This window comes from Amphibalanus amphitrite, unplaced genomic scaffold (genome assembly GCF_019059575.1).
Source record: "Amphibalanus amphitrite isolate SeventyFive unplaced genomic scaffold, NRLGWU_Aamphi_draft 000012F_arrow, whole genome shotgun sequence".
NCBI classification, from domain to species: domain Eukaryota; kingdom Metazoa; phylum Arthropoda; class Thecostraca; order Balanomorpha; family Balanidae; genus Amphibalanus; species Amphibalanus amphitrite.
The window spans coordinates 1318355-1342735 of record NW_024881508.1 but is presented as its reverse complement, the minus strand read 5'-3'; the positions used below and the strand labels follow the sequence as shown (position 1 = coordinate 1342735).

The following is a 24381-nucleotide window of genomic DNA, read 5'->3' as shown; positions in this document are numbered from 1 at the left end:
CTGGCGACGCACGTGATTCGGCAGGCGGGGGCGCCTCCGACGGAGGGCCCAGCGCCGCCATTGGCTGGGGTGAGTGACGTCATGCTGCAGGCATGGGCCGGGCAGCGCGCCCGCTGAATGTGCATGTGACGTAATGCTACCGCGAATGCAATATCAACAAATGGAAGGGGCATGAAAACCTTAGCGGGGTTATGGGAGTGGCTAGTGAGAAAGCATGGCTAATGGTTTATGGTTACACATCTCTAGCAGTGAGCACTGATCAATGAGCATTGCTCAAAAGACTCGAAAGGCTGAAAATATCGAACATCGATATCGACATGGTCCATAGACCATGGATCTGAAATGGACAAATGACAAAAACTACCCAGTACCTAGCTAGTGACGCTCTGACTTCTGCGCTTATGACGCTGTATGTACGTAGCATGCCGCTAAAATAGTTTATCCTGATTCCTGGATAAAAAAGTTAACAAATAAAATAAATAAGTGAAAATGATATAGAGGATTCTTCATGGCTCCGAGTGGAAGATAAGGATATCTTTTCCAAGCGGGTTACTGAAAAACCGAGCGACGAAGGAGCGAGGTTTTTCTGTAACACGCGAGGAAAAGATATCCTATCTTCCACGAGTGAGCCATGAGGAATCCTATATCTTTCTATGTTGAGGTTTATTCTTGATTAATAAAATATTATATTTAAATGTAGGTATGCATGCATCTATGTAAAAATAGATTCAGAGTAGTTTGCTCTTATTTCATAAGTTTCATCCATAAACAACCATTAAAAACGTCGTTCGGTTATTGACCCATCATCACTTGAACTCTTGATTTTTCGCTATGAACCCTCGAGACCTTATCTTTGCATCTCAGAGGGATGCAGAGATAACAATTTCTTATCTCTGCATCTCAGAGGAGTGCGAGATAGAAATATCCCTGCACTGTACACCCAATGGCAAATAAACCTCAACTAGAAAGATAATGAACTTTGCCTGCTGAATTTATCATGTCGAACAGTGCACTGCAGCTCGAAGCGAAAGGTTTACGATTGCAGTAAGCAAAGGTATTAACCCTCGCCGGCACAGGGGGGGTTGATGCAACCCCCCCCCCCTAAGGTTTTTCGCGAATAACTCACGTACAAAGCGGCCGATCGCGACGAAACTTTCAGTACCTCCGCATTGATCAATTTTACACCTACCCTGAAAATTTCATGACCCTGACCCCAATGACCTTTGACCTGTGACCTCTTTTCTGTGACCATGTTTGGCCGAAATCGCGGTCCGGCGCATGTCGGCTCGCATTAGCCGCGCGTTTGCAAGCTTTTCGTGGTTTCAAACGTTCAATCAAACATGTGATTTGATGTTGCTCCCATGCATTAGGGTGGGTGTCAAGGTCACCTGAAGGTCAGGTCAGGTCATTGACCTTTGGTGACCTCGGGTGACCTCGGTTCACTTTTCGAGTTTTACATGTTTCTAGGCTAGTTTTTGGAGCTGAATTCGAATTTAGCAACCATTTGAACATTTACGAAGTAGTTTTGGTGCCTTCATAACATGTTACGAAGCTGTCCGAGGCGGTTGACACGTATTACGAATACCCGTCACAACCCCTACCGGTTGACCTGACCTGACCTGACCCGACCTGGTCTAAATGCTTAAAGACATCATCTCTGATCAAAACTAACACGATATTCGTGATCAGCACCCCGGAAAACCACATAACAGCCACACTTTACGACTTTCTAACAGGTCCCGATTTTCCCGGTTTTCGGGTCATTGACCTGACCTGGAAGGTCACCCGATGACCTAGGACCTTAAAATTGGGTATCATCAGCTTCCTCTCGTGACGGGCAATACGCTCGTTTTTTCCGCGAAGCTCTAGCTCGATCAGGGGCCAAACGCGAGGGGGGGTCGTACCAACCCCCCCCCCTTGTGCCGTCGAAGGACTCAAAATGGCCTGTGCCGGCGAGGGTTAAAAAAAAAGACATATTTGTTTCATGCTTAGACTGTGGGGATGGACTTCTGCGAAAATTTCTCCCGGCCCCGGCCCCGGGCCTCCTCCAAAATGGCTCAGGCGCCCGCCCTTGCTTGCTTAGGCTCGCCCAAGGGTTCCCGCTCACTACCACTACATAAACATTAGGTACGGGAACGGCAATCCGCGCTTAAATACAAACAGTTAAGCCGAATAATCATGTATTTTGCCCAAAGAAAGCGAGACATTCACACAACTTTATTAACAAAGGACAATTTTTTAAGAGATGTTTATTCGCATATAATGAATTGAGCACCAACTCAGCGAAGTGGCGCTGTTTTAAATCGCTTGTAAAACGGTGTCATATTCAGGCGGCCTATGCATTCAGCTTTGGCGTCAACATGCCTTTCTATCTGGTGCTGGTGTTGAACTGGCTGAAGAACGCCTCAGACGGCACGTTCGTGTAGACGTGCTTGTCGAACATCTCCCTCTTCTTCTGCTGCTCCATGGCGAGCCGCTGGTTCTCCTGGGCCAGCTGTTCTCGCAGCTGCCTCTCCGTGCGGCCCTGCTGCCGGTCCTTGAGCACGCCGAGCCGCGCCTGCGCCAGCGTCTTCTGCTCCCAGCGCTCGTGCTCCTGCCGTTGCAGCTGCTGGCGGCGCCGGTCCTCCTCCAGCTGCCGCAGCTGCTCGTGCTTCAGGCGCGCCCGCTCCTCGGGCAGCAGGCCCTTGTAGCGGTCCACCTGCACGCGCCGCGAGCCCAGTGACGAGATGGCGGCGTGTGGCGTCTCCGTGAGGAAGTCGCCGTACAGCGCGTTCCGGATCTCGGCCCTGTTGTCCTCGAGCTCGTGCTGGCGCTGCGCCTCCTCCGTCTGCCGGCGCTCGACCGCCAGCGCCTGGTTTATCTCCGAGTTGGTCTACCGGGGGACGAGATTGATTGGTGACTCTGGTCGCTCGCTGAACATGTACGAGTACATTGTGCAGCGCTATGCAGCGACATGCCAGAGATGTTATAAGTGAAACGCTGTACAGCACGTGAACGAATATGAGATTCAATTATGAGGTATGGATTTTAGTGAAAAGATTAAATGATTGCTATTGATCGAAATATCACTCAACGACATTTAGGGTTTTCATAAAGGCGTTTTACTATAGGCGCTATGTTTACCATATACGTTAACGTTTATCTGTACAGACAATGACTGTTATTTGTTTGTGAATACGTTATTACGAACGTTAATTGAAAAGGTTTCTGAAGCATATTCAAGAATGAAGAATCCTTACAGAAACACGATTACTTTCATGTCTCGCAGCCATCGAATGATCGCCCTTTTACCTTTTTAACTGCTGTCCTGCACTGCTGTTCTGCTTGCTCAGCAGCAATTGTCTTCGCCGTTAATTCTCGCTGTCTTCGGACTTCAATGCTATCAGCGACTTCTTGCTGACATTTGGCCGCTTTATTTTCGGCTAACTGCGCGCTGAGCTGCTTCTCCCACTCCATCTGAGCCTTTTTATGGGCAATTTTCATTGGTCGCTCATCCTTTCCCAGAGCGAATGGACCATCAGGCGGTCCAGTTTTCATATCAATATTATTGAAGTGTTTCACATAATCGGGGTCATTTAGGTCGAACTCACGGGCTTGATCCGGTCTTTGATATTCAGCTCTGAACATGTTTTGCTCAATTTGGAGGGCTCTCTTCAAACGGCACTCGTCTCGTTCTTTTAGCTGAGCTAAATAGTCTCCTTTTAGCACAGTTCGTTCGTACGCTTCATCTCGTTGCTGGTCCCGCATTCGTTTTTCGTTATTCAGATCAACTTGGCGATTCAATGCTGGTAGGTCTAAGCCTATGGTGCGCTTTTTAGCATTAAATATTGCATTCTTTCGCAGGTCTTCGGAGCATCTTCTTCGTTCGATAGCCGCGCCATCCCGGTACTCCGGGGCCAAATAGCTACCGTATACCATCTCGCTTATTACTGGTAGACTAATTAATAATTATAGTAATGAAAGGATTTGATTCCGCACCAACCGTGTCGAAAGAGAAGCACCAACCTTGTGTGTCTCGTAGATCTCACAATGTGCAGAAGGAAATAATGATGGAATCGATTTTTTCACTATTAAACTCCGTTTCCACTTACATCAGAATGCCTGAAAAGGCTCAACCAAGACTTGGTGAGCAGCGGAAAGCGCGACACGGCAGTCGTAGCGCCTGTAGAGAGTCAGAGACGGTGCAGAACTAAGCGAACCAAGCGAACCAAGCATGAACACAGCCAGGGAACACAGCGTTGTTGATAGTCAATACCGTTACCATAGCAACCAGAACTGATGACTCGTTCAGCCTTTACGTTTACATTGTAATCAGCTTGGCAATCAGAACCAAAGCAGAATGTGCGGATTGTTTGTTCACCTCCGAATCCAAAGGGGGCATGTGGGGTAAATTCGATGAAAATTTTTCGTTTTTCTGTAACAGAAAGAAAACTTAACAACTTGCATGAGGAAGAGTTTGCTGCAAGCTGCAGAGCAGTGCACAAAAATCGAAATCCAATGAGGTCTTGGAATTGAAAGAAATGTTTTCGATTTCGAATGTTTGCATCTTAGGTGTGCAGCCCTCTCCCCCCCCCCCCTGCAGCGTCTGAGACTGTCGTTCTGGATCCACCCATGTGTTTGTTCAATTGCCTGGAACAATGTGGGCATTGAACGATTTGAATGAACCCAACTCAGCCAGCACTGCATCATTCTTGACAACTTTCACTCCAAATTTATACAGCTTATAGGTTCAGGGGAACTCGTACCTATTTCTTCATCTTCAAATGTTACGAGCGTCAACTAAATTAACAATAACATTTAAACGTAGTACCTACAATGGAATTTAACAAATAATTACCGCCTACTCATGGGGGCAGCCTTATTTAAGTACCATACGGTACCTTTATATGCGCCGTAGGTTTTTAAAGACCACCGTTAGATAAATGGTAACTTCTGAATTTGAATATATAACATATTCACATTTAAATTATTCACAGCTTCCAAACAGTGGATAGCCACTTAGTTTTATGAGATGGGTGAGGCCGTTTGTTTTTAAAACATTTCAGACGCATATTCTTCTCTCTAAATAAAATCACAGACCGGTCCAGCAACGATCTGTTCATTTATCATCGCCCCTTGCCCTTAAACCCCCACCACTCTCCCGATCCAGCACCCCTGGTCGACCACCCCCTCTGCCCTGCGACGTATGCTCTGTCCTCCGTCCGGGACGTGTCGCCGGGCTGCGTCCCGTGACGTGACGCTGGCTGCGTGACGGGCCGTCCTGATCAGGTGCCGATCGGCTCGACGGGCGGTCGGGCGGCCGCGAGCTGGACCGTTAGGGTGCCGCCGGGGACCGCGGGTCAGCAGGTCACCTCCCAGCGCCACTGCGCCGCGGAAGTGGGCTTCTTTCCCACTTGACTGGAAGGATGAATAGACAGGAGGTACAGGACCCGTGACTGCTGACTGTGACGACGAAGGCTTCGAATTAAACGTTCGTAGCTTTGAAACGGTTGATATCGCTACCAGGCCTAACAGTGTGGTGGGCAATTCTGTATTCTTCTCGTCTTGGACATGCTATGATTCCATCTTTGTCGTGATATCTTCAGCTTTTGTTAGCTTAATGACCTTATTTTTGATTCTGATGAATAGTTTATAGGTAGGTAAAGCATTCATGTGTAACTTTTTGTTTTAAGGCATTTTCAAACGAAGCAATTCCACTGTCTTTTTAAATATGCACTTCTCCTAAATGTACGTATGCTCCTCTAACATCTCATACGACAGATATTTACATTCACAAACGATCACGCCGCTTCCCACTGAGTATCGCTCCCCTTTTCATGTGTTGTCAGCTGGGGGGCACTTCGTATGCAGACTTCACAGCAGCTGTAAAAAGAGGATGTCTGCTTCAATGATTCAGTCTATCACTTCCTTTTGGTTCAAACAGGCATACACATATTGGTAATGTCAAAGAGGATGTTCACTTCCATGCTTACCATAGATTATAGCGAGTGCTATCAGGCCAAACACCACGACCAAAGCAGAGTACAGAAACCGTCTCTTTTCTTTGGTTACATGATATAGCGAGCTCTCGTATTCGTCATCTTCCAATGCACACTCGTCTCTGAAAGGAAAGGTAAGTAAATTCAATGGGAAAGCGTGAATCAACTGAGTTTTCTGTATGTTAGCCATTAGGCTTTAGTTCAAGACAAGGTGCAAGGTCTTAACGACACGAGCTGCGTGGTTGGGGGGCGTTTGACAGGTTCCAGGCCTAAAACTACCCACGTTGGACAAAACCTATCAAATTGGAAGGCACTTGAATGTCAAAGTTTTTTATTAAAATAAACAAAAATGCTTACTTTTCCTCGACCGTAATAGGTTCTTCAGCTTTTGTGCTGGATGCGCTCTGCTGAGCCTGCGCGGGGTTCCATTTGGGAGCTGCGCTGCTCTCGGCTGACTTTTCGTCATCCGTTTTGACTTTATTTACTTCTGGAATAGACGGCAGCTTCATGAACCTCTCATTCTCGGGGTCTTCATTGAGCGCAAACTTTGAACTTTCCGGATCGATGACCACGCCATCGGATGCGATGATGTAGATTTCCCCTGAGCTGGCGGCGGCAGCAGCTACGTCTTCGTACTGAGTTATCTTCATGTTCTTCACCGGAGGTAAGATAGTTCTTCCACCAGGCATTTTGATTTTTGAGGGGAGGAGCTTAAAAATGATGTTTCTCAGAGTGTTGAAGAAAATCAAAGAAAATCAACAGCCAATTACTTTAAGCATACCGATGAGCCTATAAATGTGTGTACATCTTTCAACCGTTACGTATGCGTGTTTTAAGTCCAAAACAATACGCAAAGCGGGTATTTGGACCAAGCAAGTTTTACAGCGTCCTATCCTGTAATCTTCGTCTCAGTCGTGACGGTGCATCTAGAATTGCTATTACGTCAATTTCATAAGAAAGACTCCCTAATACCAACCTTGATATCAACTGCATTATCAGCTGAACCAGCTGAGCGCGATTTCTAGGCGCGGCTGTGGACGCGGACCGTTCGACTTTCTGTACGTCTGAGCTATAAATCTCGTGACATCACTAAGCTACATTTCTTCCCGTCAAATGTCATCCAATGTTATCCACCTTTCATCCTGAAAAAGAAAATGTGGCTGATGTTTGCGAAAGCTTCAAGGCTTTCGTATCTTTAAATTCGTTTTTTTTTCTATTTGCAAAGTACATTTTAAATCATTGAAACGTTCTGAGACATGTGTTCATACACGACCAGTCAGCATCAGCACTATTTGTTGTCACTTTCATGCTTACGATATTACTGAGTGAACCTTATATAAACAAAAACTTATAGAGAAATCATCATTTCCAGTTTCCGAGCATCACCGCTGACCCATATCCGTTAGTGGGGCGCTGTCTGCCTTATTAACCGGTCCGGCAAAAACTGGCTCTGTCGGTCTGAATTCCTGCGTGACCGGACCGGGGCCGGCGCGGTTCGGCGGCCGCGACGACCTGGAGAGAACCAACCACCCTGACCGGTCAAATACCGGCAACGTGATGTCAACTGACCCTCTTACTGAAAATGGGGCAACGTGCGAGGACATCGGCGACTAAGGCAGAAATCAGTGATCAAGATCTGCATTTGTGATTGTTGTTATCCTTCCTCGGCCTACAAATATTTGGTCCTGTTTCGTATACGCCACTATCCAGTATCGTTGTCCCTTACATGATTATCAAAGCAGGATAGCTGAGTTTCCTTTCTGCTTGGGGATGATGGCGCAGACGGATTGCGACGCCTAGCTCTCCCCGTGTGTCGCATTGCAGTTTCCTGTGCTGCGGCACAGTATTCAGTCGCCTGGTGATATCTTTCTTCTAGTCGTTGCAGTCGCCGCGGGTTTGCGGGCCACTAAAGCCGGTATGGTTTGTTTGGTGTGCTTATGCCACTGTTGAATGCTCGCATCTCGACAAGCCTCTGGCTTTCTTCGTCACAATTGTTGCATGAACACGAAATTACATAACTTGTAGCCTGGCATTTTGTGATTGCCGTTTTTCTCACTTCTTTTGCCTTATTATTTTGGCGGTATTTGTGTATTCCGTCATTTACCATATAAACGCTCGGCTTCTTTATGTGTTTTATTCATACTGCGCACTGCTGACATTAGTAAGACACATTTCACACAGGGACAATAGCAAACACGATGTTGTTTGACTGCGGCACCGTCCCTTGACGTGAAAGGTAGTCAACAGTAGATATAACACATGAGCAGAGGTGGATAGTGAGGGGAAATAAATATAACAATGAGATTCCAACAACACGACGGGCTTACCGGGCGCCGTCAGGCACCAGCTAGCCACATCTGGCAGCACTCTGACTGACTGTTACCAAATGCACCCGTCTGAACAACAGAGGAGTCGACTCGATCCGCCAGTCTCCAGGCAGCTCGCTCGACCCCGCGATGTTACCCGCAGAGTGGTCGAGCGCGCGGCGCCCTCGGCTCTGCAGTGACTCGTCTCTCCTAGCCTACAGCCTCTTCTCCGACAGAGCCGCTTACAAGGACTCGAGCCGGTCGACGGCGAACTTGATGCCGCGGCAGAAGGAGGAGGTGTAGGACTTGCCGCTGAGGTCGCAGAAGTCCTCGACCAGGCTGCGCAGGTGGCGCGCGTTGTCCATGAGCGGTGAGCTGCTGGCGCGGCACGGGAACACCTCGAAGCAGCTCTGGGCGCCCAGGTCGCGGGCCGTCACCACGCCGTACTTCTTCAGCTTGGGCACCTTGCGCCTGGCGGAGCGGAGAGGGGATGTCAGATGCCGGGCCGGAAAACATATGTGGCAAGGTTCGAAAATTCCTGAGCTCTTTCAAGTTTCATGTTTAGATATATTTTTTCGTTACGTCATGATTATGGACAAAAAATTACTACATAGGTAAATGAAATCAATTATGAGTTTTATGCGTCTGGATGTGGCAACGAATGTTTCACCTCGATGAATCACCTCCAAAACTCAGACTGAACTTACTTGATAACCTCGTAGACAAGGTCTCCCATGCTGTAGGAGGTCAGCTTGGTCTGGAGCTCGCAGATCATGCGGCTGCGGCACATCTCGTTGTCGAGACTGAGGGCCTTCAGCGAGACCTCGATCGGGTCGTTCCTGCGAAAACAACGGGTTCGCTTGGTTAGCTTACCGTCTCAGTTTTGACATTGGACGACTATAAATAATCACCATGGATGCTAAACAGTTCATTGACATTTATTTGTTTGCATGATAATTATTTATTCCTGACGAAAGGTCTTAATCTTCCAAACACAATCATAGTTCATTTTTTAATTTTATGTTCTGTTTTGAAAAAACATTTAAGATGCATGATCCAATGCTCTTAATCTTTCATAGCCGAAGCGGATGGACTCTGGGCCCGGCGGTGCACTCACTCCTGCAGGGCGCGGGCCATGTCCGCCGGCTTCATCTGACTGGTGAAGGCGCGGGCAGCACGCGATCCGGTGTTCCACGACTCTCTCAGCAGCAGCGAGAGCTGGCGGACGCCTTCCACGATCGACAACAGCTGGGCTGGGAACGGAGACGGACCACGTCAGACTATAGAGATCACTGGGGCGGCGGACGGAGACGGACCACGTCAGATTATAGAGATATCACTGGGGCGGCGGACGGAGACGGACCACGTCAGACTATAGAGATCACTGGGGCGGCGGACGGAGACGGACCACGTCAGATTATAGAGATATCACTGGGGCGGCAGGATGAGCAGAGAGGGAAAGGAGATCATTGCGAGAGAAATTGAAATTATACGTTATGGTAAGGCAACTTGGCTGGCCAAAATAGATCAATAGAAAAGTTGTAAAGCATTTCACTGCCAAAGTTTCTTGCTGAACACAAATGCATATCAGCTGGGAAGCACTGCGCACTGCGTCCCATCTCCACCATTCGCGTCTCGAGGCACTCACACTCCCTCATCTCCAGACTGATCTCGTTGGAGTAGTCGGCAGCGGGCGTTGCGGCCGCCGCCGCCACGCCGAGCAGTACGAGCAGGGCTCCCTTCATGCTGAGTGTGTGAACGGACTGCGATCGGAGGTCTGCACTGGCCGGCGAGCACCCACGGCCGTCTCTGAGCTGGTGTGCGGCTCTGACTGCCGACTGGACGCCGCCGGCGCTTATGTAGGCCCCCGGTGTCCGGTGAAGGCGGCCGGTGGACCGGGCAGACCGGACGCGTCCGGTTCCGGACTCGGTCAGGTCACTGCAGCGCGGCCCGGTCGGGTCGGGCCGGTCCCGCTGCTGCCGTCCATCCTACAACCCGGCGGGCCTCAGCGGCGGCGGACAGCAGTGAAAGCACCACTGGCCGACCGGGGGGCGCCGGGGGCTCGCTCCAACCGACCGGAAGTGGGGGGGGGGGGCTGCCTCAGATCAGCCACCGGCCGGCTCCGAGCCTCCCCCCCCCCCCCCGCTCCGAATACCTCAACGAAGGAGACACGTGTCTCGATGAACACGCGGAAGCAGTGCTGTCCGGAACGTGGGCGAGCAATGACCGTTTAGCCCGTAACACCGAACAGGAGTTTGCGGTATATTGAGGAGGATCTGTTTTTGTGATTGCTCGAAACGTTTCAGAGATAGAACGCTGAAAAATCGCTCATCTTCCTTTGAATCACGCCAAATATTTTGGAAAAAAATCTGCTGTTGCACCTCAAGTCAGGAGAGGTCACTGACCTGTGATGCAATCCATGAAACTCTGTGCGACACCAAAAAAAGGCAGATATCACAACTCGGCATCGCTCAGTGCCAGAGATCTTTTGCGAGAAGATTATTCCGCGCCCTGATGGGGTCTGCCGAGCAACGCGGTCTGATGGGGGGGGGGCATTTTTGCCCCCCCTTCCCCCCTAGGATCTCGAGAACCACGCAACATAGCGACAAGCGGCAAAAGGCGTTGGATAGCCCCAATGGGGAACTACCTTTTGACGGAACTTCATTGACCTAGGTCAAACCGATGACGTCACAGGTCAGGTCAAATGTCGAATTTTCACCGTTTACAGGTATTTCAAGAAATGCGTTGTAAAATCGAGTAAAATGCATTTCATTGAAAATCATCGATGGAGAAATGTTCGTCAAACACATATTTTGCTATTTGAGGTCACTGATACCAGGTCAGGTCACAGCGGTCAGGTCACTGAGGGTCACAAATTAAAAATATAATGTGATGCATGTTTTATGGTCCATTTTATATGCCAAATGCGGTTATGTGGGACAGGCAGCCCTTGGGGTCAGTTGAGAATATGTTTTGGTGAAGGTCAGGTCAAGGTCAGGTCAAGGTCAGGTCAAATTAGGTCAAATTTCAAAGTTGATATTTTTGCAAAAAAAGGGTATCGATTCGATGCAACTCGTCACGGGGAGTTCAATGGTGGTCCCCGTTTTGCGCTACGTGGTTAAGAATTGCAAAAAAAAATTGAGTTCAAAAATTTGACGTCATCAATTTTTAATAGTTTCTTTTTCGCTATAACTTGGCCAAAAATAGAGGTATTGATCTGAAATTTGGTATGTATATCGAACAGCGAAGGGACTATCACATATATTCCGTTTTTTCGAAATTCGAAAAAATTGTGGAATTTGTTTTGAGTTTTTTCTAAAAAAATCATTTTTTTATTTTTGGGGAGTAAAATCCCAGACTTTCGAAAATCCAAGATGGCAGTTCTGTAGCGCCGTCTTTTCTCTACACAACCACATAAAGAACTTTAAAATTGCTTGGAAACTGTAGAATTTGTGAGCGTTTCAAGATGTCATGTTTTTCGCTCATTTTTACTCGAACATGACCTCAGTTTGACCTCAATAACTCCTGACCCGAGGTGACCTGTGACTTGAAATTTTGTGTGAAGGTGTCAAATTGATGCCCGGTAAGGTACGGGGACCCGCAGTTGCTACTGTACAGCGACCCTGAGTAAATTGTCCCAGCACCCTCACAGGGAACAACGGTAAGCTGTCAGAGGGCACGCACAGAAAACCTCAGCTTCTCTTGTACAGGTACCGGCAGTCGATATCAATGTTATCGGTTGTTACTGGACAGGACAGACGGCTAAAGTTGGGGTTCGTGTACAGTAGCAACTGCGGGTCCCCGTACCCAGAATTTGGCGGCGCTGCGCGCCGCCGTTTTCTCGCTATTTAAGAAAAACCACAGAGGGGCCAAAATGGCCCCCCATCAGCGCGCGGGTTATATCTTGTTGATAATAGCATGTACTGAAGTCCTTAAAACTTCCTCATGTCAAATGGTTCAGCAACACTACTTAAGGTCAGGTCGGTCACGTGACCTTCCCATTAGGTATTACTAAATACCTAATGGAAATAGGTAAGAAAACTGCCTATAATTAGCACCGAAAATGATCTAATTCTTTTTCAAGCACTTATCAATCGTGATTTGATATTTGTGCTCTACTTGCAAGACTTCGCTGTCAGTTTTGCATTAATTACCTGAAGTGGCGTCAAATATGACGTCACTGTGACTGGAATATGACGTCACGTTACTGAAAATCATGTCGCCCGAAGAGTCTGGGCAGCACCAGCAAGGCCCTAAATAGCACAAGTGCGATAGTACCGACAATGCTGATCGATGACCATTTTTCCGAAGCAATACCAACAAAAAACTGGAGCCTGGCCTTTGGGTTGTTGACCTGAGTCCTGATTGTCAAAGTCATCGATTGATCTGATACTTCTTTAATTTACGCTTTCATGGCATCTCCATTCACTGCGTCCTCTAACGGCCAGCACTTTCTTCTCTTTTTTGGCAAGGCTCTGACTCAGCGAAAAGTCAAAGGATGAGGTATCGTACGCCCCATTTGCCGGGACTTATGTAGAAAACCAATTAAACCTGCAAACGCTTGTCTCTCCGTCCATGCGAGCCACATCTTAATAGTAAATATTGATTTAATTGCATTTTATTTATCTACAGAGAACAATCGTTTTAAATGTAGGTCCTTATTAGTCAATTACAGAAAATCGGAATACCGATACCGAACCAAATACCAACCAAAACCGCGTGGGGAAATACCGAAACCGAACCAACTTGGAAAGATGAGGGAAATACCAACTTATTACCAATTTCTTAGCCTCTTATACATTAGTAAGGGTTCATAATACCAACAAAATACCAAACACAATAGGATTGAAATACCAAATACCAAGTTGGTATCGGTTTGGTGTCGGTATACCGAAAAATTGGTATCCGATTGACATCTCTAGTCCTTATCTGATGCTAGAAGGCGACCAATTCATGATAGTGTCATTCGTTCCAAATTTAGTTCTTTAGTACATGCTCCGGCCACTTCCGGTGGTCAGTCTTGTCGTTCCGACCACTTCCGGCGGTCGGTCCAGCCACGCGCCAGTGCCGTTATCCCTTCGGAGATTATCTCTCTCTTGAAAATGTCGTCACCAAACACGACCACCTGCCTTCTCCTGACCTGCCATTGACCGGTCAATGGCTTGTTAATCGTGCATCGTGCAAAACTGAGTGACTGGTGGAAGTTGATAACAGACGACAAAGGTGATCTGCTTCTAGATGACTGCAGTCAGGGCGATCTGAATGGTGGCTACAGGGTGCAGCGCCGCAGATTAAATTAGATTAGCGCTTTGATTTAATTGATTAAATTAGCGCGAATTATTGAATTAAATTGGAGTGTGAGGTGTTCTATCCACTGTGGACTGCGAGATGCTTTAGTTATCTACTGTGAGGCGCTTTGTCCAGTGTCCATTGTGGACTGTGATATAGGCACTCCATCCACTGGGGACTGTGAGGCGCTCTATCTGCGCCCTGCGGACTATGGGTCTGAACTATGGGTGCCCTGAAGGCCGCCGTCGCCGGCGGCTGCGGCGGCGGCGGCGGCGCCGTGGCCGATTGGTCTGGATGTGTGTCAGTCCGTGCGTGAGCGGTGTAACGGTGAGCTCCGGAGGCGGAGGAGGAGGTGACGGGCCGGCCCGGACCACTGTCTGTTCACCATGGGTGCCGAGAGGAGGCTTCTGGTGGCCGCCGCGCTCATCGCGCTGGTCTCGGCCGGCCCGCTAGTGGGGACACCACCGGCCGCAGAGCAGGACCGGTCGGTCACACACGCCGAACCAGCCGGCGCAAAAACGGCCGCCGACCAGCCGGGCGCAGCAACCGGATCAGAGGACGGCACAGAAACGGCGACCGGTCGTCCCGCCGCCGGCGGCGACACCCAGAGCAAGATCTACGACGGAAACAGCTGTGAGTGCGCGCTAGTGGCCCGCGGTAGCTGCCGCCCCGGGGATCTTATCGGACACCCTCGCTGTCAAGGTCAATCAGGAGGTGTATATGGGTCAGACGGCATCCATGTGATGTGCTCCAGGTGCGGTCGTAACTGTCAGGCTTATATGACATTTAAGGCTGGCCTGGCCCGAAGACTTAGAAAGTACACTGCATCATACATAACTCTACGTCAAGTGAAATTTGAATCATGGTTTCACGTAAAAGAATCATTTCAGCCACGAAGGGGAGCCCTCCGCGAGAAACTCGAAATGCGTCCCGGAATTTGCATGGTCTCTCTGCTGTCTCCAGCTATTTTCTTTATTTTCCAGTTATAAATCAGGGCATCTAGTTTCACTTCTGGATTTGCGTAACAGATAATGCACGAAGGTCCGTGTCCAAACTACCGGACATATGTAGGCATGACACAAAAATGTCCTTTTGTTTTGCAAAACCAATCTGCTGTCACCAGCAAGTTCCCACGTGATTCATTGAGTTCTTGCAGCGCATACCTTCCCATGCCTTTCCATAATGCCTGACGAGTAAAAGAATGCCTCTTGGTCAAGGGATTATGCTTAATAACTGCTTTACTGGTGCTATCGTTAATTGAAGCTTGCTTGACCTTTCGGTAAGATAATGCAATATTACCTCGTAATTAATATCCTTAAATTTAAATGGTATTTGGCAGTGCGATCTCAAAACTTTCAAACAAGCATTTAAAAAAGGTCAAGGAACTCTGTCAAATGGCTATCCAGTCAACCACTGATAGAACTTATAGGGCTTAATATAAACTTAATATAGGATGGAGAATGGCTTGTTATAGAGGAGTGAGGACACTGACTTCACTATAGTTACAAATGTGAATATGACCAGTTTTGACGTTTGACCTGAAGTTGACCCACAGCGTGACTTTTAATTAAAATTTAACAATGTATGTACCTAGTTCGTGCATTGCCTTTAATCCGATCTTTTGTCAGTCGGCTCCAGTCACGATTCATTTCTATATTGAATTAGGATTCATTTCGCTTCCAGTCTCCCTGACCGGGCAATCTCTATAAGTGTTCCAGCTCTACAAAATTGATAGGTAAAGAATTTGAGTCCCTGTATTATTGGTGGTTCGCCGAATACTCAAAGGAAGATGATCACCATGTGATCGTTGTCAATAATGGTGCATACCATTCACGCCATCATTGTTTGAAATGTCTGTTCTGTATGCGTTGAATAGTTAAAGTATCAAAGTCCTCTTCGGCCGTAACTAACGTGTGCCAAACTAGATATGTTGGGTGTGCCGGGCCATTTTTCATTTATGACCGGCATCAACTTACCTCTCATTTAGGCCGGCATTTAAGCTGCATACAGTGGGGCGTATGTTCTGTTCCATGTAATCCTGTGCTATTTGTAATGTGTATTATTCAGGGAATCTGGCCCACCAGGTCAGCAGGGAAGTATTGTAGCCGGTGTGGACTCCGTTAGAAGCCGACCGACATACATAAACGTGACGGGAAACGGCAGCTGTGATCCTCCCAGGTCAGGCGGCCCGGGTCAACCTTTGACCTCTGACCTCTGAACTGTGACCGTAACATGGTCCATTCGTCATTATCGGCCAGTCACTGTACCAGCCATGAGGCTTCGAGCGTCTTTCTTCCAAAGAAGACTCGCTATATTGAATTATTCAAATTAAAACTACACAGGGCTTTAGTGTCTGCTAATTGCTAGCTCAATGTTCTCGGTTTTGACCGGACTGGTCACGTCAGCAGTGTAAAAATCGGCCGCTGGACCGGCTCGATGTAGTACCGATCGCGCTTTACCGCAGAACTCGCTTTAGGAGGAGCCGTTCGACAGCTAACGGGACCGCAGCCGAGTCGGTTACCGCCGACTAATGACGTTTTTCGTGTGACCACCGGGAGGTGAACCACTGTGAGGTCATAGGTCACCGGAGAACACCGCGCCCGCCGCACCGGCGCGTCAGGCTACCAGTGACGTCGCTCCAGTCGCCATATATGTGTCATCGTGTCATATATGTGGCAACGGATGTAGGTAATGGGCAATGGCGAGCAATTTGTGGCCAAATATGAATAGGTATGCTGTATAGTAGGTACTGGATATAAGAAATGAATGAGTGGCATTCATTGAAATAAGCTACAAATAAAAAAGATGAATTAGACACAAAACATGCGATAACATCGCCTTATTCTTCTTAGCGAAAGCCCTAAAAACTATAAAATATGGTGTAAAACGTTTCATTCTAGCACTGGCTAGAGTTACGATTGTTCAGTTGCTATGCTTCATGCCATTAATATTATTAAATAGTGGAGTTTTATGTTTATTGAAGTTGTGGACATATTTCGTCTTGTTTTGGATTCAGCATCCCGTCTGAACTTTTGTTGGTTGGGATGGCTTCCTAATCAGTCTTATCTCACGTCTAGCTCCCTTCCTGCTCTTGTAGTTTCTACATTGATGAGTTTTTACAACCATGTTATGCTATCTTACGAGCATCTTGACCCATGGGTCTGATGAACGAATTTAAGCAGCCTCGTGACGGTTTCAGGTCGTTCCATTCCAGGCTAGCCTATTTCTATCGGCACTTTGACCCACATTAGCCTAGGTCTGGGTGTGAGTCTGATTTGGGATTTTGTCTGGGTCTGGTTCAGGATTGGGCCTGGGATGGGACCGATGACATAGAAAAAAAATACAAGTTTGAGACAAAGTGTGTGGGGCAGGTGGGCTACGTAAGCTTTGTTCTGAGCTTCTCACCACGTCATCAACACACCTTACTCATGATGAAAAATTATAATTTCGGTTCCCTGGTCATCTGTTCACGATTAATTTACCAAACCGTATTTATTTGATATTAAGAGTTTTGGCAACTGTTATTTTGGCCAGATCAAGTGGCATGCCATGCCATGTCGCCCTGGCCCCCGGCTTCTACGCTTATGTCTAGCGCTGGGTCCAATTCGGCTCTGCAAGACACCATAAGGTTCGCTTTTCTCTGGCCCTATAGTCGAGACTGAGATCGAGACTGAGAACCAACCGACGACTGAGGTTTGCTGCAACTGATATCCCGGCTTTTGGCAATAAGGAAAGTCTATGAAAGCCTGACCACCTCGGCCTGTCAGTCTCAGGGCCGCAGAGCCCGCTGCGGGGAGGAGGGAGGGAGAGCGCACGAGGCGGCACACGCTCCGAGCTCCGGTGAGAAAGCCGTCGGACGGCCCGACTGACCCAGTGCTGCGCTGCCCCGCCCGGCCGGCCGGCCGGTCCGTTTCCCGGATCAGCCGGACGAGCGCGGCGGTGGGGCGGGATGGGGTTGGGGTGGGGTGGGGTGTTGGTAGCCGGTCAGTCGGGACCAGCCAGCCCTCCTTGGGTAGGTCACAGAGCATGTGCCACTCCGGCCGCGGCTCACCCGTCTGTGAGTCCCGTCTTTCTGTGAGTCCATGTCCAGGAATTCACCCTCACCCGTCCCCGACTACCAGCTGGATGGCTGCCATGATTTGTATTCTCCTCAAGCCTGCCTTTTGTCCACACTTTATGTTCACTCTTCTTCACCCCTTTCCATGTAGACATATCTGATTGTCAGTTTCCCGTCATCTCTCTCTCTCTCTCTCTCTCTCTCTCTCTCTCTCTCTCTCTCTCTCTCTCTCTCTCTCTCTCTCTCTCTCTCTCTCTCTCTCTCTCTCTCTCTCTCCCTCCCTCTCCCTCTCTCTCTCTCTCTCTCTTTCTCTCTCTCTCTCTTTCTCTCTCTTTCTCTCTCTCTTTCTCTCTCTCTCTTTCTCTCTCTCTCTCTCTCTCTCTCTCTCTCTCTCTCTCTCTCTCTCTCTCTCTCTCCCCCGCTCAATTTCTCTCACGCCACCTCCTGCACTTCTATTCATGGCCTCCACTGGAAGGCAGCGGGGGCGGCGCCGCTAGAAGACGCCTATTCCCTATTCACCACATGGACGGAGCACTGACCTCTCCTCCACCAGTCCGTCAATCCACCGCCAGCGCGGCGTCCGGCATGCCTCACCCGCTCGCAGTGACGTATAGAGTATAACCCACATGTCGGCGTGTCACATGGACATGGCAAGTGTGACGGATGATGGTGGCGAGTGGAATGGGGTTGTCACGAATGTAGCGTTACATGAACGGCAGTGATGACGATCTACATAACATGTCTTCCGTAGATTCTAGTTGGAATGTCCGGTTTTTCAAGCGTTTCAAAATAGCCGTTTTCACGACGGGCTATCTCGCGAATGCACCTAATTTGACCAAATCTGCACCAAAGCTTTTTTATAATGCATTTCTTCTAATCATGAATTGATTTCAGTGTTGCAATCGAAAATAATGTCAGATTATTTGGAAAATGGGGTATGTAAGAACATGTGCAGCCCAAACTGACAGCTTTCAAGAAACACAATGAACCCAATTTGACGAAATCTGCACCAAGTCTGCACCAAATCTGAACCTAATCTGCACCAAATGTGTACCAGATGGCCGTAATGAAAACGGCTAATATTTGCTACCTCTCCTCTCTCTCTCTCTCTCTCTCTCTCTCTCTCTCTCTCTCTCTCTCTCTCTCTCTCTCTCTCTCTCTCGCTCTCTCGCTCTCACTCACCCTCTCACTCACTCACTCACTCTCACTCACTCACTCTCTCTTTTCTCTCTCTCTCACTCTCTCTCTCTCCCTCTCTCTCTCTCTCTCTCTCTCTCTTCCTTGTTCTTTCCTCTATCCCTCCCGTTATTTTTCTCTTTTTCTTTCTTTCTCTCTTTTACCCATTATTATCCCAAGACAACATGACTTTGGGTGCATGCATACCTTCATCCGAAGAGACATTCGTGACAAGTAGGTGGTTTTCTGCCTATTTTTATCGCAGACCATGGAACTGAATTTATACCTTATGCATGTAGCATGCATTGCCTAGGAACCAGAACAAGAAAAAATCTGGCCACTGAAATGATCTTGTGCTATGATGATGATCTTTTCCTTTGTATATGTTGCAGGCACTTTAGAAAATCAGTCATTTTGTAAAATGCCTAGGCATTTTGCAAAATGCCTGATTTTCCAGGCTTTTTGCAAAAAGCCTAGGCATTTTACAAAATGACTGACTCTCCAGTCATTTTACAAAATGCCTAGGCATTTTACAAAATACCTAGCCATTTTACAAAATGACTGAGCAGTGTGATGTAGATACGAGTACCTAATTATATACGTTTTGGTAGCGTGTAGGTGGACCGAGGAGTCCAGCATTATGACCAGAGGAGTCCAGCAGTGGGAAGTCCATACCTACCTCTATTTTGAGAAGTGCAGGCCCGCGACATTTCCAACCCCCACGTCAGCGACGCTGCTGGATTTAAAATGATCAATCTGAAGCGTCAATAAACGACTGGCCCTATGCCGGCCTGTATCTGTAAAACTATTAGAGGTCGCGAGGATTCGATCCCACACACTTAGGCGTTAGTGTCTTCTGAAACCAACGCTCTTGTCCTACGCCAAGCGACCTGATGATTCTCCCGATGTGGAGCTTGATATTTTTAACTGGGACCATGCAAGTAGGTACTCAAAGCTGTTGCCACAGAGCAAAATTAATCGTGTTTTGTTAATTATTGCTTTAATATTCATTGTGATCAGAGAGCTTTTTTATTCCAAAGAAAAGTTAGGAAGAAAACCTAAAGAAAACTTTGCGGCGCGAGTTATTGGCGAAAAACAGGAGGGGTGGGCGGAATCCGCCCCCCCCCTTCCACTGCGCGTGTTAAAATGTGAGGATGAGAGAGAAGGAGTGGGAAATTATAATTAAATTCGAACGTGTTTTTAATGTCCAAATACATAATGCAGTTTTGTCCGTAATGGCACAATCAAACAAAGACTACACTCATTCGTTTACATGTAATTGTATGTACATCAACCGGGCCTGCCTATTGACTAGGGCCGGTCTCCGGCTGGTTTTGTTAGGTCTAGTTTCAGGCAGAACATGAACGGCGTTGATGTACTTGGGAGTTTTTACAGCGTTAACTAAACAATGCTTAATGCTACAGCCGAGTCTGCAACTCAACCTGGTCGTTACTCAGCATTGTCGTTATCACAGAGCTTCAAATCGATCAGTTACAGGCTGAACACGTACCTATAGGGTATAGGAAGACGTCCAAAAACTGTTGGCCATAGTATCTGTAGTGGGATCTACGTTCCATGCTGGTCAGGCATTTTGCAAAATGCCTAGTCATTTTGTAAAATGGCTAGCCATTTTGAAAAAAGCCTGGTTGCGTTCAGTCATTTTTCAAACAGCCGTCTTTTTGTAAAATGCCTAGGCATTTTACAAAATGACTGATTTTCTAAAGTGCCTGCAACATATACATGATCACAACATTGTCATGTATGGCGCAGGTATACTGTAATTCATACAAATAAACGCTGCTTTGACTTTACCTAGTGCTTGTTTTAAACGGGAGAAGACTTCGACCATAATTATGCGATCCGCCGGGAGTGCGACTCTGTCCAATTTTGCCCATCTTATCGGCTGATCAGCTCATTAGTATCCGGCGCACGTTCTGCTGCCTGCACCGCTTGGCGCTTGTTATCTGATCTGCACATCCAGCATTTCAGCACGTGTCGTTCTACAAATCATCCCGCAGCGATCGTCAAATTTGCCGGCTCAAGACTGGAGTGCTAGCCTCCGCCGCCTCCGCCCCCTTACGAGCAGCCCGTGTATACCTATTCTAGCTCCGTGAGTGCTCTGGTCTAGTCCCGTGTGTGCTCTAACCCCGTGTGTGCTCTAGCTCCGTTTGTGCTCTAGCTCCGTGTGTGTTCTAGCCTTTAGTTCCAACTGTGCTCTAACCCCGGTCGTTTGCGCTGGCCCGTATGTGCTCTGCCTCTAAGCTCTACTCGTACATACCTACTCTTGCCCGTGACCTACCCACGCTCTTGTCCCGTGTGCACTCTGACCCCCACTTGTTTGCTGACCCCCAGCGGCCGAGGCATTCTTCACGTACGGCGCTGCGCTGACCGGTCTCATCTACGGGCTGATGGGGGTCAGCTACCTGTACGGGCCGTACTCGAAGGAGGCGTTCCTAGCCGAGCAGCGCGCCGAGCTCCGCAAAAAGTACCTGGAGCGACTGGTGGGCACCACGGAGGCGACGCTGGAGCAGGATTACGGCCACTACGCGGCCGAGGAGGCCGCCGCTTCCTCCGGGGGACTGTTCGGCGAGATTCAGATCCCGGCTCAGTATACCATCACCCGGAGGGAGGACGAGCAGGGGTACGAGCCTGGGTACCAGCCAGGGTACGAGCAGGGGCACCAGTACAGAGGGGAGGACTCGGTCAGCGACGACCGCTTTCAGCTGGTGATGGCCAGAGGTGACCCGACGGCGGTGCACGGTGTGAACCGGCGGGGCCTGGAGGATGTCATCCCCATCCGTCTGCCAGAGCCCAGGTGAGTCGGGGTGGAGGATGTCATTCCCTTGGAGTCTGACCGAATAACCCTCAGAGGTTGGACACGCCACAAAACCCAATCATCATCATCATCATCATCATCATCATCATCATCATCGGAGTCTGACCGATGTCATCTTCATCCGCATATTCGCTAAGAATGTACAATTTACTTCGACACTTTTCTTCATTTTGTCTTGGGCTACTGCAGGGCCCGGCTTCCATAGGAATTTAAGTGAAAATGGCAGTTTTGATAAGTTTCCATGCAAACCGAGCACCAAGATTTTGTATAGTGTCAGGCCCCGGCGTACCTTGAAACAAGGTCCCTGTGGCCTGCAAGTGCAGCATTTCCCCTTCCCACCCGACCGGCCGTCTCTCGGTGGCCACTGGCCATCCCACCTCTGACATGAGTGTGTAACTGGACGTCATCTCACCCTGACGCCCATCTCTGGATCCGTAGCGCTCCTCCGACCCCCGTGGTCAAGGTGTTGGACATGCGCAGCCCCAACTGTCGCGCCTGGGTGGCCTGCGTGCAGGACCGAGCCGACAGGATGGTGCAGGAGCGGAGCGAACTGTGAGTGCCGCCCCGGACCGAGGGGCGGGCGACTGTCGGCGCTCAGTGGCACGTGGTTAAGATCAATGGGTGATATTACGGGAGTATCGTCCATCGATTAATTTGCTACGCTGTTATCGATCGGCGTGTCTATAGTCGTCGATCGGCAGTGAAGACCCTTGGATCACGGGTGGACACTTACAGCTTATGGCATGTTTGCCCTAGACACTCGCTTATTGTACTCGTCGAGTGTGTGCAAGTGCATCTATTTAGGTTACAAAATGCATGCACTTATATGCAATTTTTACATTTAACACAATACCTATACTTTTTATTTTTCTATTTTCATATAATGGTGAATGCCACTAAAGCGTCAAATGCCGTATGTATTTTAGCATATTTTAGTGCTATGAATTTGATAACCAGACGCCCTGTGTTATTTTCAGGAGTCCGACTGAGTTTGACCCATCGTGTGAGCTGTTTGTGAAGGTGTGCCCCACCAAGGCAAGAAGCCTCAATAGCATTACGCAACAGTGATGTTGGCGGCATCCAGGGGCTTCGAGTCTGCGACGCTTGTAGAAGACTTTCCCTCGGAAGATGACTCATTCTCTCTGGAAAATGGCTCATCGCCGAAAAAGACGGCCGTTCGTATCCAGAAAAGGCTCTTAGAAGTGTTTCGATTCTTTTTAAGTGGTCGTTTATGCGATGTAGCGTCTCAGTAAAGTTTCACGAAAATACTCAATCACCGTAAATTATAGGTAGGTATGTAGTGTTTCTTTTTCTAGTGGTAATTAACAGACTTTTTGTGTATGTATGTGAACTATAGGCCAGCGGATCTCTGGGTAATTAATTGTGCGCATTATAATTTATTCTTAGCAAGGCTGAATGCTACGGTGCTAGTTTTGTTTGATAGCCTAGCTTGTCACCGTGAATGGTCACACATACCAGACGTCGTGTACCATCTGTGAATTGTTATACTCATCACAATTATTCTGACGCTGATAACTGTAGGGAGGTGCGAGTGATAGCAAGATAAGATGCACGTAATGTAGGTACTGCGTACCGCTTGTAGAAAATAAAGATAATCGAACTCACATCAACACTGTTTTGAAACTGTTACCTTGAGCCATTTTTAAGCTTCCTTCGCACTCTTCTTTGCATGTCTTCACAAAAAGTATTAGGATTTTACATACAGAAGTGTTCATCAAATGCAAAAATAAGGATCAGTATTTCTTGTATATCGCTAAAAACGTAAAGCACGAGTCACAACCGATTTCATAGGTCATTAAGAAGTTCACTGTGCTTTAAAAATCTATATTTTGCAGGCAAGCAATCAATTTCAACATTGTCACGGAAAGCATCCGATTAGGTATATGAAAAATGCTAACTAGCATTATCTGGTTATCCTGCCTGTAATGCACGTAATGCATATTGCTATTGCGTCCCGAAATCAAAATAACAATGGCAGATTCTGCCCCCTGTCTAACTTCCGAACCGATGGCCGTAGAAAGACGGGGAAAACGGCAATCGAAAGCTCTCAACAACGCGGATCTTAAGAGCCATTTTTTGCTTAAGTAGGTCAGAGGTCAGGTCAAGGTCAGGTCAAGGGTACAAAATGCAAGTTTCTACAGTGGTATCGGCCTCGCAACGTAGTTGCCGAAAAATGGACTGAGACTGATTGCCCAAAACGTGTTCTTAGGCTACCAAGACAATATTCATTGCATACAATAAGATGCAAAGGTCAAGGTCAAGGTCAGGTCAGGTCACCAAAAACGAAATATAGAAAAGGGCATGTGCAACACATGTGTTATGGGTCATTTTATTCATACAATTCAATAGGCACACTCAATAAGTGATATGGACCACATCTGGATGAAATTCAGGTCGAGGTCAGGTCAAAGTCAGGTCAAGTGAGGTCAAATTTTGAAGTTGGCTGCGAAGACCTAAAAAGGTATCTATCTGATGCAATTTCTCACGGCGAATCGAATGGTGCTATTTTTGTTTGCGTAAGAGGTTTATAACGTCCAAAAAATTCGTTTTTTTTAATTGTGTGTCGTGACCTCATAACATTTTGAATAACAACCACATTTTTGAACCGATTCTTCTAAACATTGATATGTAGGTGCACGTAGACCACTTCTCTGACATATATTCCGATTTTTGATACACAAAAAAAAAGATTTTATAACTATTTTCCCAAAGAAGTCA

The 24381-nt window shown here is 47.8% G+C and overlaps 3 protein-coding genes across 4 annotated transcripts; 1 reads left to right on the top strand and 2 right to left on the bottom strand.

Annotated features, from left to right (window-relative positions):
- Positions 1–2163: 2163 nt before the first annotated feature.
- Positions 2164–7562, bottom strand: LOC122383223 (RIB43A-like with coiled-coils protein 2). Of its 2 annotated transcripts, none has more exons than XM_043369419.1 (4): positions 6336–7562; positions 5973–6100; positions 3292–5879; positions 2164–2872 (listed from the first exon to the last, which is right to left on the bottom strand). In XM_043369419.1, exons 3-4 carry the CDS (start codon positions 3916–3918, stop codon positions 2369–2371), a joined length of 1131 nt encoding a protein of 376 aa, XP_043225354.1. In that variant the 5' UTR covers positions 3919–5879; positions 5973–6100; positions 6336–7562; the 3' UTR covers positions 2164–2368. The 2 variants fall into 2 exon arrangements, with proteins under 2 accessions (XP_043225354.1, XP_043225364.1); XM_043369429.1 differs by having other exon boundaries at positions 3292–5862; positions 6336–7040.
- A 537-nt stretch (positions 7563–8099) lies between these two features.
- On the bottom strand, positions 8100–10693 carry LOC122383219. The gene is made up of 4 exons (XM_043369404.1): positions 9933–10693; positions 9402–9537; positions 8992–9123; positions 8100–8755 (listed from the first exon to the last, which is right to left on the bottom strand). The coding sequence occupies exons 1-4, from the start codon at positions 10027–10029 to the stop codon at positions 8527–8529; spliced, it is 594 nt and encodes a 197-aa protein (XP_043225339.1). The 5' UTR covers positions 10030–10693; the 3' UTR covers positions 8100–8526.
- Positions 10694–13876: 3183 nt separating this feature from the next.
- LOC122383215 lies at positions 13877–23269 on the top strand. The gene is made up of 4 exons (XM_043369390.1): positions 13877–14206; positions 21159–21621; positions 22081–22194; positions 22620–23269. Exons 1-4 carry the CDS (start codon positions 13960–13962, stop codon positions 22708–22710), a joined length of 915 nt encoding a protein of 304 aa, XP_043225325.1. The 5' UTR covers positions 13877–13959; the 3' UTR covers positions 22711–23269.
- The last annotated feature ends 1112 nt before the right edge of the window (positions 23270–24381 follow it).